The 19,270-nt window shown below is 31.7% G+C and overlaps 2 protein-coding genes across 4 annotated transcripts in view; both read left to right on the top strand.

The window, feature by feature from the left end:
- Positions 1 to 8,985, top strand: part of LOC126777675 (uncharacterized) — a 28,027-nt gene extending 19,042 nt beyond the window's left edge. Inside the window, exons 2-7 of the mRNA XM_050500800.1 lie at positions 920 to 1,398; positions 3,433 to 3,576; positions 4,918 to 5,013; positions 6,548 to 6,660; positions 7,242 to 7,354; positions 7,745 to 8,985. Coding sequence (XP_050356757.1) covers positions 1,249 to 1,398; positions 3,433 to 3,576; positions 4,918 to 5,013; positions 6,548 to 6,660; positions 7,242 to 7,354; positions 7,745 to 8,292 — 1,164 coding nt within the window. The 5' untranslated portion in view covers positions 920 to 1,248 and the 3' untranslated portion in view covers positions 8,293 to 8,985. The remainder of the gene's footprint in view (positions 1 to 919; positions 1,399 to 3,432; positions 3,577 to 4,917; positions 5,014 to 6,547; positions 6,661 to 7,241; positions 7,355 to 7,744) is intronic.
- A 1,309-nt stretch (positions 8,986 to 10,294) lies between these two features.
- The window catches only part of LOC126777615 (A-kinase anchor protein 13), a 51,018-nt gene continuing 42,042 nt past the window's right edge, over positions 10,295 to 19,270 (top strand). For all 3 annotated transcript variants that reach the window (XM_050500698.1, XM_050500696.1, XM_050500697.1), the window contains exons 1-2: positions 10,295 to 10,679; positions 11,579 to 11,639. In XM_050500698.1, coding sequence (XP_050356655.1) covers positions 11,597 to 11,639 — 43 coding nt within the window. In that variant the 5' untranslated portion in view covers positions 10,295 to 10,679; positions 11,579 to 11,596. The remainder of the gene's footprint in view (positions 10,680 to 11,578; positions 11,640 to 19,270) is intronic.

Raw genomic sequence — 19,270 nt, 5'->3', positions numbered from 1 at the left:
AATTTTTCAATTGAGACGTTTTACTACGTAATTTTTTATTAATTACGATAAAGCGTTTTATGTTTCCCATACATTGAAAACGGGTTCACATAGTTAGTTATTCAGCGTCAAAGACCTTAAGATTCCCAGCTAGTCAATGTTACGACAAAACCCGGAAAAAACGATAGAATTCATTATTATTAAACAAATAATACTACGATGTTATTATATTCTCAGCGGTTATTAAGTATCACACTATATACGATGTGTAATATTTGTTTTTACACTTACTATGGTTCACTGAATAAATTTATTTAAATAATTACTCAATTATCAAGCATTCTTATCATTCCCCGCTTTCGTGAATTGTATCTACTTTGTTATTATTATTGTTTTAATCTCAATTTAGATGTTTAATTATTTATGTATTTTCCTATAAATAAAACACTGCCTCGTGGGTTTACTAGCTAGATAAAAATCCCCAGAAACCAAGGTCCTGGTATCAAACTCTAGGTCAGGCCGGTAAAAAGTTGCTGAGTTTTCTGTCGAAGAATCTCAGTAGCAGCCTGGAGTCTGGAAGTTGGCTGTGTATAAACTCCTGTGCCTCGGGAACCACGTAAAGCCATAGGGCCTGCGTCTGAATTCTTTTCGTTCGTGTCGGATTACAGTCCCATTGGATTATGAGGATGCACTTCTGTTAATCTAATCTAATCTCTCTTGAGATTGGTCACCGTGGCCGAAATCGGTCAGAAGGACATTAAGCATCTATCAATAATAAATAAATTAAATAAAGAAAAAAAACACAATACACTTAAAAGATGTAAACAGGTATTCTACTACTATTACTAAATATTCAAAAACGCTTCCGGAAAATTTAAAATATTCAAATATTAAATTTTTGAACAACATTTGATTACAAGACAATTGTTTTATTTTACAGGATAATGAAGAATCATACGTGGAAAACGAAAATAGAAACTGCCTTTTCGATAATGATTGAATAGATGTCAGTTTCAAATTCGTACAATCTTTATATGCTTATAAAGATTACCTCAAGAATTATTGCTGCAGAACAAGCATCAATCAAATTTCGAAAAAGCCAATGAAAACATCAATCGAACGTCTTACCAGTCCAAACATTTTGAACATATCATGCAGTTGAACAATCTTGTAACTTTCGTTTGAAGAATAATGTGTTAAAATTCAGAATAAGATTTGGCGTTGCCGTCCATGTTAAATCGATTTTAGGTTCTGGTATATTTGTTATATATGAAGGTGGATAATATAAACACAATGTCAGTCAGTAATGACCTGAGCGACACAGACTCGTCTCCAAAATTACGGATGAAGCCAGCTATCAGCAGGATATTCTGCTGCAGCGTGACAGCAGCCTCGGGCTTTGTTGCCGCTTATGCCCTGGTAAGTGAAACCAATAAATATATTTGCTTATTATTACTACTTCTATATTATATCTAATATTTTATTCTCCAACCTTCAAGGAGTTATCCTTGGGGAAAAGTCAGTAGTCATCAAGTTTCGACGTATATGAAAATATGTACAAACGTACATACAGGAAAAATATAGGAAATTATAACATCTTTAGACTTCGAGACGTGGGGATGTTTTTCGGTGCTTCGGAAAGCACGTGAAAAACCGTAGGTCATGCACCTGATCACTTACCGTTCTTGTTGCCGTCCTATCGGGCTATGAGAGTTAGAGAATAAAAGTGCGCGACAGTTAGCTCATATAATTTTGTACATAATTGGCTACTCTTGAATATAAAGTTTATTGTCTGTCATTTTGAATACGAAGTAATATTAATAACATCTCAAAAGTTCATACTATAAATAAAATAGTTTCAATGTCTTAAGTTAAATAAGGCAAATGAAACGTGTTAGGGTTTCGCATTTATCATATTTCTTTGAGCAGGTATTAAGACGTTTAATTTACCTTTGTAGTATTTGTAAATGGTAACCCTATTAACCAGAGTATTGAAATTGCATAAATTGAGCTGCCAATGTTTTTGAACGTTGATTCGAGGGAATCTAGGCTACCTCAGTAATTGTACAACATTGTTTCATATCAAATAGAAGGGGCTACCAGTTCTAAGGCCAAGTTATCTCACGAGATGTCGAAATGGCGAGCGCGGATAGCGGAATGCGTAATAAGCTTCGCCGACTTCCAGATAACAGATTATATATTGTGATTACTAACCGGATCGTAATATTATTAATTTATGCTATGGAAGAGATTATGTTGTCATTTTGAATGCAATATTGTGTAATATAACGGGCGGCGCGAAGTAATTCGGTTGGAACTATTTCAACTCATGTCTATTTGTATAATTAATGCATTAAATTGCCTAATTATATGCCAATAAATTTATTTTTACATGACTATATTGAAGAATATTTTTATTTATAACTAGAACTAACATAAAGCATGCAATGCAATGCCTCTTCAAATGTTGTTGGTAAAAATTATGTCTTTATGTACGTTGATGGTCCTTGATTACCATCAAGTGTCCAACACAATTGTAGAAGTTTTAATTCAATCGGATATATGGTAGATGGAGGCACAAGGAACAAAAAAAAAACATATAGATTTTAATGTATTGAAAATGACTTAGATTATTTAATGAGAACATTATTTATAATTGAAATCCCTAGTTCTAAATTGGCTTATAATTCTCTCTTTGGCTTATATGTTTAAACGGTTTTATTAAGCTTGCCCTGTTTGTTAGTTTTTTTTGATTCGAAACCAAAATAAAAAGTAGATTTTTTTTATAATGATTTTTTTTTCATTTTTATTTTAAAACAAATCTCTGTTAAGTAAACAATACAATTTTTATAACGTTCTCTTGGCCGATTGCGGCCGCGGCGGCTATTCTCAAGGGAGACCAGCCTGCAACTGCGCAGGACATATAATAGTGCACAATTGTGTGCACAAACGAAGCTGTTTATCTATTTACTCATTCTCATAAATCCGATGGAACGGCAAATTAGATACGACCGGAAAGAGTTCGGGCGCAAGAACATCGGCATGCATTCCGAGGCAAGGTAGTAAAAAACTGCCAACATACTAAGACCTGGTTTTAAAAAAAAATCATGACAGAAAAACTTAATTACGGTTCACCTGGAGTTCGAATTCGTGACCGCTGTACAATTACACGGCTGCACAATCTAGCCACTAGACAAACAAGGCATACACGGCACAATATATAAATAAATAAGCAAAGACAACAGAGTTCATTTTCCAACTTTCTCTCCTCTGTTTGTCAACCGATTTTCTTTATAATTTTCTGTTTGGTAATTATATCACTAATACATAATTAGTGTTATCAATTTTTTTTCTAAGCCTGCAAATTTGTTTAATATGATCGAGTTTTATGGCGAACGAACAAACTATGTATTAATATTTAATTAACTAAAGCAGTAATATTTATATTTCCAGGTTGCATACGCGATAGCTTTAATCTACGAGATAGTATGGGTGGTGGAGTCGCAGAGCGGATTGCCGATACCATCCGTTTTATTGATGATCTGCTATTGCATCATTATTACAGCCACTGTCACCTTGGTCCATGGCCTTATATCGGTAAGAATATTTTAAAACTAATAAATATGTATGTTTTTTCATAATTAATCAGGCTATACTTACGTTTACTATCATTATAATAATTATAACATTAATAAATCACTTTTAATGACACCAATTTGATACAAAGAAGTTCTTATAGAATAGCACTGCAGGCACGAAATCAAAAAGCAAACACAACGTATTGTTTTTTTTTTTCGGAAACTAAAATGAATAGCAAGACCAAAGAAGCCGAAGGCTGATTTAAAAAATAACGCTAATAAATTCTGCGCTAATATTTTGAAACTTGGTGCTCTTAATTATTTCAGAAAAAAAGTTTTGGAAGTAATTTCAAATGGCAAACTAAAGAATTGCTTTTTTTAACAAATCGATTGTCAAAAAACCGGTACTTTTTTGTCAGTATTTAGATTTTAATAACGTTCAAAAAAACTTGTAATGTTTGGTCTTAAGCGACTGGTAAGTATAATTATTAAACTATTAACAATTAATTTTAAATAATTGCGTAAATTAGACGATTAATTGAGTTACATTATAATACCTATTTCTAATGTAATTTAAATATTTATTTATTATTGAGCATATTTAATTATGCGACAATTTTTAAATCAATTCCTTACGAACGCCAGTTTTTTTTAAATATAATTAGAAGCAGAGGTATATGTACCGCTGTTCCAACACGAGTTGGTGAGCACACATTTAGAAGATTTTTATTCAACATATATCCAGTTTTCTTCCTTCACCGCCGAACAAGATTTAATCCTTACTAAAATTATAAATGCAGAAGTGAGTAAGTTTGTGTGTTACCCTTTCACGTCTTAACTAATCAACCCACATCATCCGCGTGTGATAGTAGTTTTAGTTACTCTATATCCTTTAGGTACTCCATATCCTTTAGGTACTCCATATCCTTTAGGTACTCTATATCCTTTTCTGTGTCCATGGCAACGCGTATGAGAAATTTAATAATCATCGGTTGAGTAGTTAAGGTGTGAAAGCGTTACAAACAAACAAACTGTCGCATTTATACTATTAGTAAGGATTTCGTGCCCAGCGGTAAGATTAACATCGTAAGTAGGTTTACTGCTTGTCTTGGATATCTGTCGCATGTGTGACCAACCCGAATTAGAGCAACGTGGTGGAATAAACTCTGAAACTTCTCCTCAAAAAAACAAGCGGAGGTCTTAAATCAGCATTGTTGCATCTACATACTGTAAATAAATATACAATAAAAATGAATTTTAAGGCTTACGGATAAGTTCACAAAAATATGGTTGATCTCCTCCTACGCTGATAGGAAACTCTATTTAAGTTGTGTGTAAGTTGTATGGTTTTTTTTTTCAGAAAAACAACACGTACCTACTCGCGTGGCTGATCTCAGTCATACTGGTGCTGATACCGGAATGTGCTCTGGTCTTCTATATGTCTATCAGTCATTGGGTAATTTATTTATTTATTTGGGAAACATACAGCATAATATAATAAATAAACATTTGGTAACAAAATAAGTCTAACTGGAGTGAACCTAACAATAACAAGTTATTTAACGATTAATTAAAATATATAAAGTCGAGTATTTAAAATGTAATTTAAAAAGCAGAACAAATATAAAGGAATATTAAAGACAAATACAGTTTTTTAAGGCTTAAATAAATTTTCCTTAAATATATCTATATTAGAGTAGCGTTTATTATAATTATCACAGTCTCGTAGCAAAATTTTTAGCATAGTTTATTTAACCTTCAGTATTCATTGCCATTCAATTGTCCTTTTCATATTTGGGGTTTGCGGTCGGAGAAAATATATGGCAGACTTTTGCGGCCAATCAACGGCCAAATGTTATAGTTATGATCAATGTTGCATATCACATTCTGACTTATGATGAGCGTTTTCTGCGGTGATTTTCGAATTTGTTCTTACAGATTAGCCCTACTGCTCAGTTTGTATAGGTGCTTTAAAAGTGATTTTATTTTCAATAATAAAAGCTTATACCCGCGCCTTCGTTCCATCGATTGGGTGGTAATTTTGTTATCTTTTACTAATTCAAATAAATAAAACAAGTGAAACTATAGCGACACGTTTGCTGATAATTTATCTTTAGACAGTTTCACGACCAAATTGTACGGGTTTAAAAATTATTTAAAGCATTTTTTTACTAAATACTAAAGAATATAGTTTTATTTTTGTTTTTTGAATTACAAGTGCGTAACAAATTCTCTGGTATGTCTACTTACTGTCTGAACGTGTTGTGAAATATTGTAGTCTTTATTTTTGTATAATAATGTATGAATTTTACTGACCGCATAGAAAGTGAAATTTCAAGTGCTGTGTAATAATAATAAAATATTATTATAACAACATACATAATGGCTACATAATACAGATTCTTAACATTCGAAACAAATATTAAATCGGCGATATTTACTTATAATCGTTATTTTATTCTTTTACCAACTATAAAGTGATAGTTTAATGGTTTCGTATGGTATTAAGGAAGTCTTATAAATTGGAAATGTTGTTAAAATTTGTATAAATTATAATAAGTATATTCTTTTTAATTTAATAGACAATAAAACCTGTTTTTATATGAAGTTGGAATGGCAAATGACCACTTGGCAGTAAGTGGTTATCAAGAATTGGCGGTAGGGCTTTGTGCACGACCGTTTTGTTAGGTACCTTCCACTAAGTGAGTTATTGTAACGACAGGCAATCCGAGGCTCGAAACAGAATCCTATCGGATCGAATTATAAGAAATATTAAATACAGCTTACACCATCAAAATACATATCATACGAAATAATATGTTCTCTGTGCTCTTTATTACACTGGCTCACTGACAGAATATGCATAGTAGTAGTATTATGTAGAACAAACGATAAATGATTACCCATTTATACAGACAGATATTTATACAGACGAGTAAGTCAGACCAGTAATCATACTATGTGTGTCGCTGATTGTTGTTGTCGGGCAGGGGCTGCAGGGCGTGTACGGCGGCGCCGAACTGGCGTGTTACGTGGCGCGCCTGCCCGCCGTCGTGTGCGGCGTTGTGCTCGTGCAGTCCGCCTATGCGCTGCGAGAGGCGAGGTACCACCACCTCACTCTAACTTCACACATAAACACTTATTGCACATTTACACGAAATTATAAATTATATGATAGTTCTAAAGTCCTAATTATATATAATTCATTTACATTATTTTTTTCGTTAAAACAAAATGTATCTGCTATAATTTTCAATACTATATAATAAGTGTTAAAAGAAACTTATTAGCATTCGTTATTTTTCATGCACAATTTTACGCTATATAATTTATGTACGTAATATAAAAAATCAAAAATAGTATCTAACTAATGAATTTCTTGTCGTTCATCTCGTAAAAATAAAATTTAACTAATTACGAACCGATGCTAGTAAAGATTGATTTTTTGTTGTAAACTGATTGTAAGAGCCAACTCGCAAAAGATTAGTTTAATTTTTTTATTAAAAAAAGGAATAATGGCAATAAATACAACCACCATTTGACATTTGAAAACATTGTAATATCAGCTTACATACTCACATTTTTTTTTAAATTAAATTATATCTGCGTAATAACTTTACAATATAATATTGTCTTAATTAATTTGTCTAATGCTGTATTAAATGTATTCATTGAACTTTCCAGAAAAAGTGAATATGGCAACACAGTACCGGTGAGCGGCAGTGAGTTCGACGCCAGCCACTTCGTGCCAGACACACCCGGTGCTTTTACCAATGATGGGTTCTTGGCTGATAACGGTAACATTGCTAATTTGAATATTATACTTAGCCTTCTTTAGATCGTTTTTGTAGTGTATCTCGCTCTCTATTTTAATGGATAAACACCATTAATAAGTATATTACGAAGGCCCAATATAGTTAATAGACGAAAATGTAATAAAATACTTGCACCAATATTTTTCCAAGCTACTTATCGTTTCATTCGGGCTTATTTAATTATTGATTGTACTTCGAATAATAAATTACGAAAGGAACGAAATATTGTCCAAAACGCACGGAGTAAATAAATAGTCTATTAATTTAAAAAATTTAGTATCAGGACATTGCTTAGGTTATTGACACAAAATATAGGTAAAAAAGCAGTGCGTAGAGATTTTTGTTGTCATGGTGTGATTTTTCTTTTTACAGGTAAATCAGGCTCGATGCCAGATCTTCGTCGTCACTTAGCATCCCGACAATCGATGAACATGGGCTACCCGCCGATGATGCTGCCCCAGCCCCCGCCAGCGTATTGGCAACACCTCGCAGACCGGCAATACGCCGCTAGCCTACGAGGATACCCGAAATCCTTCCCCCCGCCACAAACCTACGGCACTTGGGTCGGCCCTAGAACCGGACCCTTCGATAATCCCTACAAGAGAAGACATTCGGTCGTAGGCGCCTTTAATACCGATGAATACCCCGCCAAGGGGTACGAGTTCGAAGACAGAATGGACTGCAAGAGTGAAATGGCCTATCCCTACAGACAATATATGTACGACCCTCGAATGTTTCCTCCAGATTATGACCCCAGGTTCTTCCAGGACTTCAAAAGGGAGGATCCGTATGGAATGCGACACGATCCTTACCATTTCAGTGGCTCCAGGGAGCGGGTGTACTACGGCATGAGAAATAGCCACAATTCGGTTGGGAATGAATCCGATGACTTGACGAAGTATAAAGATGTCGCGCTGTAGAAAAATCATTAGACTAAATTTTTGTTAATTAAATCGAAGGAAATAATTTGTAAACTAGGGATTTTACGATCGTTCGCATTCGTATATGTGAATAATTCGTATACTACACAAAGTCTAATATTGACATTGTATATGTAGCTATAAGAATTAGCTGCACGTTACTTGAACTGCTCGCTAAATTCGGTTTCGTCTGTTATCTAATACCTACATCTTCGATATCGAAATGCTTGCATTTGCTTCATAAGTATGACATTTGTAAAATTCCTGATTTATATTTCAAAATGGCAACAGAGAATGACCTTACACTCAACTATGTAGCGTTACGCGGAAGTACACGCTCTGATGCGACCGTGGCGCCGTCTATAGTGAATAGAATTTGGAAATCTTAATTTACATCGAACTTTCTAGAACATTCCATCGATTTAATGTTAGCTTATTTGGTGCTTATTACATACGATAATTTTGTAATTAAGATATTCATTTAGTGCTATATTTTGATAGTTAATTTGGATGTAAAATTACGTTTTATATTATGTATTCGAATTCCTACCTATCTAGGATATAAGTTCTCACTACGAATAAGTATTAATAGTGTTAGTTTGTTACCCAATAACCAAAGGATTATAATTGCTCTAATAAAATATAAAGGAAAATTTCAGTCACTATTTTGTATAAGAAATAACGAAGTAAAAAAATTTCAACTGATCACTTTGTTTTATTTTTGATTTTTTTTAAAAAATATATCAGAAAAAAAAACAAAAAAGCCATCTATTTTCTTTGTCAATCGTACGTAATAAACAGTAACTATTGTTTCTGACTACACATGAAACCACAATTAGCGTCACTATTTTATTCTAATTATTTCAAAGATGATATGATAACGTCCAGCCTTTAAACTGATAATTAATGTCCAATGCTATTATTTTTATTTTTCATTTTCATTGTATTTTTGAATTATCTAAGCTTGAATTCGTTTAGGATAGGTAAGACTGAGACTGATTGTATGTGTGTGTGCCGCACACACTTGTACACTTGACAATTCCTAGTCCGTACACAGTTGGCAAGTCTCCTTTGAGAAACAAATCAACATCATATTTTTTAATAAATGAATTGCTACTGGAATACTTTTTGTTTTAACTTTTTAATCGCCTTCAAAATGTAACATATATTTCTATGTATAAAAGTTACAAATAAACCACCACTATAATTTGTGGTAGGACTATGTGCAAGTCTACCTTTTAAAGTATCACCCACTCGTCAGATATTCTACCACTAAAAATCAGTACTTAGTATTATTGTGTTCCGACTTGAACGACTTATAGAAGGACCCATGGACCCACAGAAGGTTGACCCATAGAACTACAGGCACAAGGGCATAAAATCTTAGTACCCAAGGTTTCTGGCCATTGACGATGTAAGGAATGGTTAATATTTCTTACGGTGCCAATGTCTATGTATCTACCTACCTACCTTCTACCCTGAGGCCTATTTGCCTCGCCTAACTATATTATTAAAAAAAAAGTTTCAAGTAGATTATAATTTAAATAAATTCACTAAAATATACTTTTTAGTAGAGAAAGTTAAGAAAATAAATAAATTCTGAAAATTTAGTGTAAATTTGAATAATTAATAAATCTGATTTTAAAAAATGTATTAGTTATAACTTGCTTTGAATTGAAAGTATTTTGTTGCCATATAAAAAAACACACGCACCATACGAAATAATTACAGTTTATTGTTATAAAATAATATTCGCACACGGTAAAATAAAATAAAATTAAACGTCTATTATAAATAAAAAAAAAATAAACTTGATATTTCAGTAAATAAACTTTAAGTAACTATTAATTCGACAAAATATATCCTGTGTCAAATGAAGTGTAAGCAAATCTACATCATATCACAAATGTTTTAAAGTTTCATTTTGCTTAGTATAAGCGATTTAGCTTGGTCCGACTATCGGCATTCTTAAAACTTGTCGTTGTCAGTGAGAAATTTAGAACTGAAGTCGTCGACATTTGTTAAAAGATTAAAACTTTTTTAAACTATCGAAGTAACTTTTTTTGCGGTGTAAAAAGTTTTAATAACATTAACATCATGGTAGAACCTAAATAAACTGTTAAAAATTAAGTTTATGTAAAGTTTTTTGTGATGTTTCAACTTGTATAACTGTTTATTGTTTTGTGTAGGTGGCTATCTATGTGGATCGGTTTGTCCCATTGTGAAAGTGTATTTTCGCATAAAATTTAGATCCCATTGTTCAAATCATTCCGGGTAACTGCTGAGAAAATGCCAAGTTTGTGTCTTGCGTAAAATATAAGAAGTAAATTGTTTGAGTGTAGTGTATTGATGGTGTGATATATGAGTTTTCAACTTTGTAAAAACATGTAAGTTGTAAATATTTTTGTTTTTTTTTTTTTTATAACATGACCACAAAGTTTGTATTTTAGATCCTAATACTATGTTTTAGTTGTTAACAGTTACTTCATAAAATACAAGTTATCTTCAAAAGGTAGATAGTGGTATAAGCTGCATTATCTATTAAATTATTCTGAGCATTCCATACATTTTTTTATACATTGTTTTCATTAATCTAAAATTAGCTTACACAATTTATTATTATTAATAAGATGATAAAATGTATTTATTTATTAAATTAATATATTGAAATAAAATATTTGTGACCGATTAATCAAGATTTATAATATAAACATTATAAACTATTTTTTCGATCACAGCACTTAGTCAAATTATTATTTAAATAGTGATTACCAATATGAATATTTAAGCAATAATAAAAACAAAACTTAAACAAGTATAATTAAGGAACACAGCTTAAAAAGGGGAAAATAGATAAATATATGGGCCACCTGATGGTAAGTGGTCACCAATACCTACACACATTGGCTTACAATAAGAAATGTTAACCAATGCTTACATTGCCAATGCACCATCCACCTTGGGAACTAAGATGTTAGGTCCCTTGTGTCTGTAATTACACTGGCTCACTCACCCTTCAAACCGGAACACAACAATACCAAGTACTGCTGTTTTGCGGTAGAAAATCTGATGAGTGGGTGGTACCTACCCGGACGAGCTTGCTCAAAGTCCTACCACCAGTATTTTGCTTGATAAACTCGAAATGAAACAACATATAATATTAAGTTTACATTAATAATATGTTACATTCTGTTAATATTAATAAAACTATTATCATAATTCTTAAATATAAGAGTTATTAGCTAATTATGCTTAACTTTTTCAATTTTAATTTCTTTATTTTCAGCTCCGGTGTAAATACAAAATGAATATACAATCGCAAGATAATATCAGAATTATATCTTCAGGTAAATATATTCTTTAATAATTTAATAAATAAATAAGCATGTAGATATGAAAATTAAGCGTTTGAACCAATAAATAACAACTATTAACAGAAAAACATTGTTTGGTAATATATTTATATGTGTACATATAATTGAATGCTATATAATTGTTCAATTTATAAAAAAGCTTTAGAATTACAGCTCTTAAACAAAAATTACATATTCCGTTGCTCTTTAAACTTTTCTTTTTAAATATAGGTTCTTAATAATCTACCAATTTTTTGGTAGATTATTAAGAAATTTGTTAGTAGTTGGAGATTATAATTTATGTCACAATTATTTAAAAAAAAAATCCCCAAACTGATAAAGCCAAGATGGTGTATTAGATAGAAAGTATCGATCGTAACACTTGGGGTGATCTTTGATGAAAATGTGATCAAGCAACTTGCACTAGTACAGTGTCGTAAAAGCTCTCAAACTGTTTTCTTAAGGAGACGAAGTTTTTGAACAGCAGTGGGACATGTAGGTTTCTTTCCTTTGTTTACACTTAAAAAAGAAATTTACTAACCAGCAATAAATTACTTTTTTTAAGTTCTATACCAAATGAGTATATCAAAGTCAATATTGTGTACTGACTGCAAAAGCTTTTTAATAACAAAATATAACTCACAATTATTAATGGTAATAGTCATAAATTATTTATTAATTAACATAATTTACACTACTCACTAATGAAAAGCCGAGATGGCCCTGTGGTAAGAACGCGTGAATCTTAATCGATGATCGTGGGTTCAAACCCGGGCAAGCACCACTGAATTTTCATGTGCTTAATTTGTGATTATAATTCATCTCGTGCTTTACGGTGAAGGAAAACATCGTGAGGAAACCTGCATGTGTCTAATTTCACTGAAATTCTGCCACATGTGAATTCTACCAACCCGCATTGGAGCAGCGTGGTGGAATAAGCTCCAAACCTTCTCCTCAAAAAAAGAGGAGAGGAGGCCTTTAGCCCAGCAGTGGGACATTCACAGGCTGTTACGGTTACACTACTCACTATAAAGACACTAGCACATTTTTTATATAGAGATTTTTTCTTACAATTAATCAGGAAAAATCACACCTTTATGGATTTGTATTTTTTTTATAGTACAGGTAATCAAAAAAAAGAGCTGAAAAACTGTGTACCATAACATGTATTATACACTTGACATGTGTTCTAAAGCCTTTAAAGTATATACTATAAAAACCTACATCGTACCTATAATGAAACCTTTCAACTTTGTTACGATAGACTAAAACCTGATATTGTGCACAGCATCTTCACTACATCATCATGTTATTTTAATTATCATATAAGTATACATATGTAATGGGATGTACCCTGATCAAAGTCAAATGGCTGGAACAATTTCCCACCAATAAAACTGGCTCCGAGTATATTATTATTTAAGTCATTTGGTAACTATAGAAACTTTTATGTGTATCATAGAAATCCTTTGCTTATGTATTAATCTCTGTGAATAACACATACAATTATTTTTTGAAAATAATTCATTGCAACAAACAAATGCTATAAAATTACTTAATATCTACATTCTTGTCCAATAAAAGTTATAAGTATACTAAAAGACACTTACAGTTTTTTTTATTTATATATAATTGAAATATAATTATATAAATAAAAATCAATATAAAAGTATCCTTGATTCAATTTAAAAACCATTTGGCATTTATAACAGATTTTATTAGTCTGTGGGGTTACACAGACTAAATAAATTGCTCTAAGGTCAATTGACTAATATCAAAACACAAATTTTCACATTTATAATAGATGAGATGAGAATATTTTATCAGGTAAAATGAAATGTGATCTACAAAGGTACATTCTTCCATATATTATTAACATATCTATGATCTAAATAAATTACATATTTGTAGAGTTTGAATTGTTGCCATAAGCAAAAAATATGAATATCTGTTTAAAATTTTATATTATATATTCTATACTAGCTGTGCATTGCGGTTTTGCTCGCTTTTGTATTATACTCTAAAAGGGAGAGGAGGCCTTAGCCCACCAGTGGGACATTCACAGGGTGTTACTTACTACGTATAGGTTATAGTTATTTTTACCTACCTAAACACTTACGATTAGTTCGGTTTTAATCAAAATTATCATTTAATGTATTTACGCAGCAGATAACGGTTGTCAATAAAGATGGAAAAAAATAAATAAACATAAAACAAAAAAATATTTTATATTTCCTAGTATATTACCTTTCAGTCCTTGCAACTATTTATATATTTTTTTTTTTTATAGAATAGGAAGGTGGACGAGCATATGGGCCACCTGATGGTAAGTGGTCACCAAACGCTCTTAGACATTGGCATTGTAAGAAATGTCAACCATCGCTTATAGTCAATGCGCCACCAACCTTGGGAACTAAGATTTTATGTCTCTTGTGCCTGTAATTACACTGGCTCACTCACCCTTCAAACCGGAACACAACAATATCAAGTATTGCTGTTTTGCGGTAGAATATCTGATGAGTGGGTGGTACCTACCCAGACGAGCTTGCACAAAGCGATACCACCAGTAAGAACGTTGATTTGTGTTAGTAATTCATTTCGTGTTCGTCGATTAAGGAAAACATCGTGAAAAAACTGTATGTGTTAGATGAAATTCTGCTACGTTTTTCTATCAGTCGTGATTGGAGATGCGTACGTTTTTTGCTGCATCTTATTAGTACTGTGACTCGAGGAACTATTCGCGATTTCTTTAAACCGAACTTTCCTAAATATATTATATAATCAAAAACGATTAACTAAAAGAAGAGAGAAATACTATAGTTTTAGTAAACAAATTAAAAATAATACTGTATATCAAATCTGTTTTTTTTTTTTTAATTTTGATATTGTTTCCGTAGTGTAGCGGTTATCACGTGTGCTCCACACCAGGCCCCCGGTTTGACCCCGGGCGGAAAGAGTTAATTAATTTTTTACTTTAAAAACCTGGCGGATATTTTACAAAACCTCGTTAGATTTCAATTATCTCATAAACGTTTCTGCTTACAAGTAAAATATATTTTTCATTTTGGTTTCTTAAGTTATTCATGAAAACATAAGATGAAGCAATTTGCTACAAGGTAAAATTACATTCTAACGGCGAATGATGCTTTGTCTTGTAAATTTTTCATTATTTAGGCGAGTTCGTCAAAATTACTTCAAGGAATAACGTCGGTATTAAGTTTATTTCATAATTAGAAATGGTTAAATTGTAATGTTTTTACGCTCTATCAAGCGAGACATAATTGTTTATTTTTTAAGTTATTGTTATAACTGTATGCAATTAATATTCTTAAAAAAATTTTTTTTGAATGCTACGAACTGTGAAATATATACTTATATTTACTTCTGCATACATCGAAAGTCAATACTTTTTTAGAGGCAATTACCAATGTCGTTCTTAAAATGTTTATCGCCTATTGTAAGCTACCTTGTATGTTACACATATATGAAGTTTTCATACGATAGTACGGTGGAATTTCAATTTAAGTAAGTATCCCGAACAAATCTCTGGGGTGACTGAGACTGTTGAATAGTTCAGCCTTCGTCGTGCTTGGTGGATCGATTTTACGCATGCGCAAATTACCTAGCCCGTACAAAGGCTAGGTAGCTGCCCGAGCAGCGACTGTCAAAATAATATTATATTTTAGCGATTTTCACACGCGAAACATTCCATTTTTAAATATTGTTGCTAAAGAACAAATTCTACATTCGATTTTTGACTGTTCTATATATAAATTTAAAATTTCGGGACTTGTTGATGTATTTCTTTCAACAATGAGTGTTTGGTTTTAAATAAAAATATGTGTCTTTTTGTGGTCAAGACTTAATTAAATTAGTGTTCCACTTTCGAAAATGTAGTGCGATTGTATTTGGTATGTATTACCTTACTTGTTAAGTTGTTCCATACGATTACTTGTTGCGCCTTTGTGCTTAGTTACGTAATGTGACATTTTAAAATGGATTAACGATTATTTTGATTTTAAAATGGTCCACTTAAACAGTAACTTGTCAGAAAAAAAAATTAATATAGTTCTATTTAATTAAAAAAAAAAACATTATGACATAGCTTAGCACAAATTTATATAATGTATAAAAGTATATATCAAAATTATTTTAAAATTTTGTTGTTTGTGATTTATAATTAGATACAAAATTTATATTTTGATTAATGGATTTAATTTTAGTATTACATTTCGATTTATTTCTAAAAATTAAAAATTATTTAGATAAAGAAGCGATAAAAATAATGATTAGTATTATTGCCATTCAATTAATTAATCAACGTACTTGTATGTCACCGTTGTCAATATGAATAATTTCTGTACATGATTACATTATTGTAAACATATCTATTGCACAGATAAAAATATTAATGTTCACCGACGTTTATTTACGTGTCTGTATTTTTATTATACTGTTATAATTTTCTAAAAATTAAAAAAATATTACCTTTAATTTTTATTTTCATTATTTATAACACGGAATTCAAATTTAGAAGCACTTCGCTTCTGACGTTGAAATTTTTTTTTTTAAAAAGGCTCTTTAGTTTTTGTATTATTTTCTTATTAAATAATTATAATCCTTAAATTACAATTTATCATTGGCATTTTTTTTAAATTATTTATTCAAATCTTTATCACACCTGTTCACATGTTTCTCTGGTAAATCAATATTTATTTTACAACAAGTTTCATTAATATCATGAAATTGCACAACAAGATCGCCGAAACAATTAAAATAAATAAACAATTAAAAAAAAAATTAAAAAAAATCGAAAAGTTACATTGTTCCATATTCGTTGCAACCGTTTTAAATAATCCAATTTCAAATAGAAATAGTATCCAATTTCATAGCAGCTCCATTTCCGACACATGACCTTGTTTCTTTCGGGGCGGAAACCGCCCCAGGAAGACACGTGCAGTTTCCGCACCGCTGTTAATTTCCTATTAATGTGTATTGATTACTTGTTCATCTATAATTAATGTTAATGCAATTTCAACGCATTTTAATTTATAGTAATATTACTTTCCGTTCCGACTTACGGGTAAAGTTCATACAAACGTAGCCCTTAAATTTCCCCCTTAAAGTTGAAATTTACAAAAATCCTTTCTCTGTGGTTATATACGTTATAAAAAAAACCTATGTTACAAATTTCCATTTTCTAGGCTCAGTAGTTTAGGCGGTGCGTTGATAGTCAGTCTGGACAAATAATTTTATAAGTATGGAAAGCAGATGAGCTTATGGGCTGTCTGGTGAATAGGTTGTCGCCACTAACTGAAATATAAATCATAATTATAGTGTCAATGCGCTGCCACTCACAAACCTATAATAATTATATATATTCCTGCTCTTACAAACTTTCATCCTTCAGCTATTTAACGCCAAAAAAAAGTTTTGCTGCTTTGCGGTAGTTCTGATGACGTACCTTCTGTTTATGAAATTCTACGGTCCTTAGATTTTCATTCACCATTGTTAGAATTATCGTAAATTAAATATTTTATTAGCTGCTTGCGAATCATTTGAATGTCTTGATAATGTTTTACAGTCTAAAAAGTAGTTGAAGATGGGGCTCATTTATTAGGATAATATATAGTGCACGTGCACGATAATATATATATACGGCTAGTGTCCGAGAAGAATGGCCGCCGTGGCCGGAATAGGTCAGGAGGACATCATAAGGCCGACGGTCGAAAAATGTAATCACGACCAGACAGATGTTTGCAATGATAAATGTCCTCAAGCGAAATGACCCAGTTTATACAAAGCGTGCATATTAGTTAACTTCGGGCAAGCACCAAAGAGATTTGTGCTCAGCGATGAAGGTAAAAATTATGTCGATTTAAATGGGATGCCTTTTTCCGGCTGTGGAAATCAAAAATATACTATCTTCAATTTAATAATAATAATACCCTGGGACATTTTTCACACACGGCCATCTGATCCCAAATTAAGCTTGTACAGAGCTTTTACTATGGAAACCAGACAACTGATATACTGCATATACTATTTTTCTTTTGTAAATATATACTTAAATAGATAATTGCACCCAGACTCAAGACAAACAGACATGTTCATGCACACAAATATCTGTCCTGGGTGGGAATCGAACCCACAACATTCGGCGTGAAAGGCAAGCGTCCACCAACCACGCCATCCGGCTCGTCAATTTGTAAGATAATGATTCGTTAGGTTTGTTTACACAATACATTTTGTAGTGTTATATTTTATATCAGTAGTAAACGACCATTAGGGTATGGTAGCGACCACGGCTCACCTCTGAATAACACTATTCCTATGTATTAAATTAAAATGTATGTGCAAGTTGTTAGCATAGATAATATACTAATATTATAGATGCGAAAGTCATTCTGTGTGTCTGTCTGCTTACACTTTCACGGTTAAGCTACTGAGCCGATTTTGATGACAATTGATATGAATCAAGCTTAAACCCCAAAGAAAGACGCGGGCCACTTTTTTATACCGAACGCTTGCCCCCCATAACACGGGGTTGAAGTCGCGGACGAGAACTCGTTAGATGATAAATATTGATATTAAGAATTTCGGACAAGTAAATTTTCTTGTTTCGTACGTTTCAAAACCCCGTTTTTCTTTAGCAGTTGATGTTGTTTTTAATTTATTTTTTTATTTTCACATCGTTGTATTTCATCACGCGGCGTGCAGTGCGGAATTTGATTTTACACTACATCATAATCACGGCTTAAAGTAATCGAATAGCCGTGTGTCAATTTATTTATTTATTTATTTAGTGTACAGGAAACAAACAGTGAAATAATTACAATAAAATAAAAAATATAAAACAATTCATAAACCAAAACAGTTTCCATTTATAAATTAATCATAAGTAATTACAAAACAAGACATTTTTTATATTTAATAGGTGCATGAAATTATATAATTCATTTATATAATTTAATTTAATATAAATTTAATTTTTAAATCAAGAAAACATAATTTAATAATAAATAATCAATTTATAATTAATTAATTAAAAATGCATGAGTAAATTAAGGCTCTTGAGAGTATAATATTTCTTTTACTTGCAGTTTGAATTTTTTAAGGGAGAGATGAAATATATCACATTCAATAAATGTTTTATTGTACTGTTTAGATGATCTATTAATAAATGCAAGCAATATCATATCGTAGTATTGTCGAATATTTGTTTATACATATGTACAGACGATTTTAATGACATTATTTATGTATTTGTGATTACTTTGTTGTTCTATCTCACAAGCATTAAATTTACAGTATGTTTATTAGTGGAAGTTTTTGTAGTCGACTAATTTAATAGGATAATGACTAGCTTATAGTGCGTTAGTTTTGTAGGTTGACTAATAGTAGCTTAGTGATTAACTTATACTGCTTAAGATCGGAGAGAAAAGCCGATATGGCCTAGTGGTTAGAACGCGTGAATCTTAACCGACGATCGTGGGTTCAAACCCGGGCAAGCACCACTGAATTTTCATGTGCTTAATTTGTGATTATAATTCGTCTCGTGCTTGACGGTGAAGGAAAACATCGTGAGGAAATATGCATGTGTCTAATTTCATTGAAATTATGCC

This window comes from Nymphalis io, chromosome 23 (genome assembly GCF_905147045.1).
Source record: "Nymphalis io chromosome 23, ilAglIoxx1.1, whole genome shotgun sequence".
NCBI lineage: Eukaryota > Metazoa > Arthropoda > Insecta > Lepidoptera > Nymphalidae > Nymphalis > Nymphalis io.
Note: the sequence above shows the minus strand (reverse complement) of the source record. Positions and strands in the feature narration are given on the sequence as shown.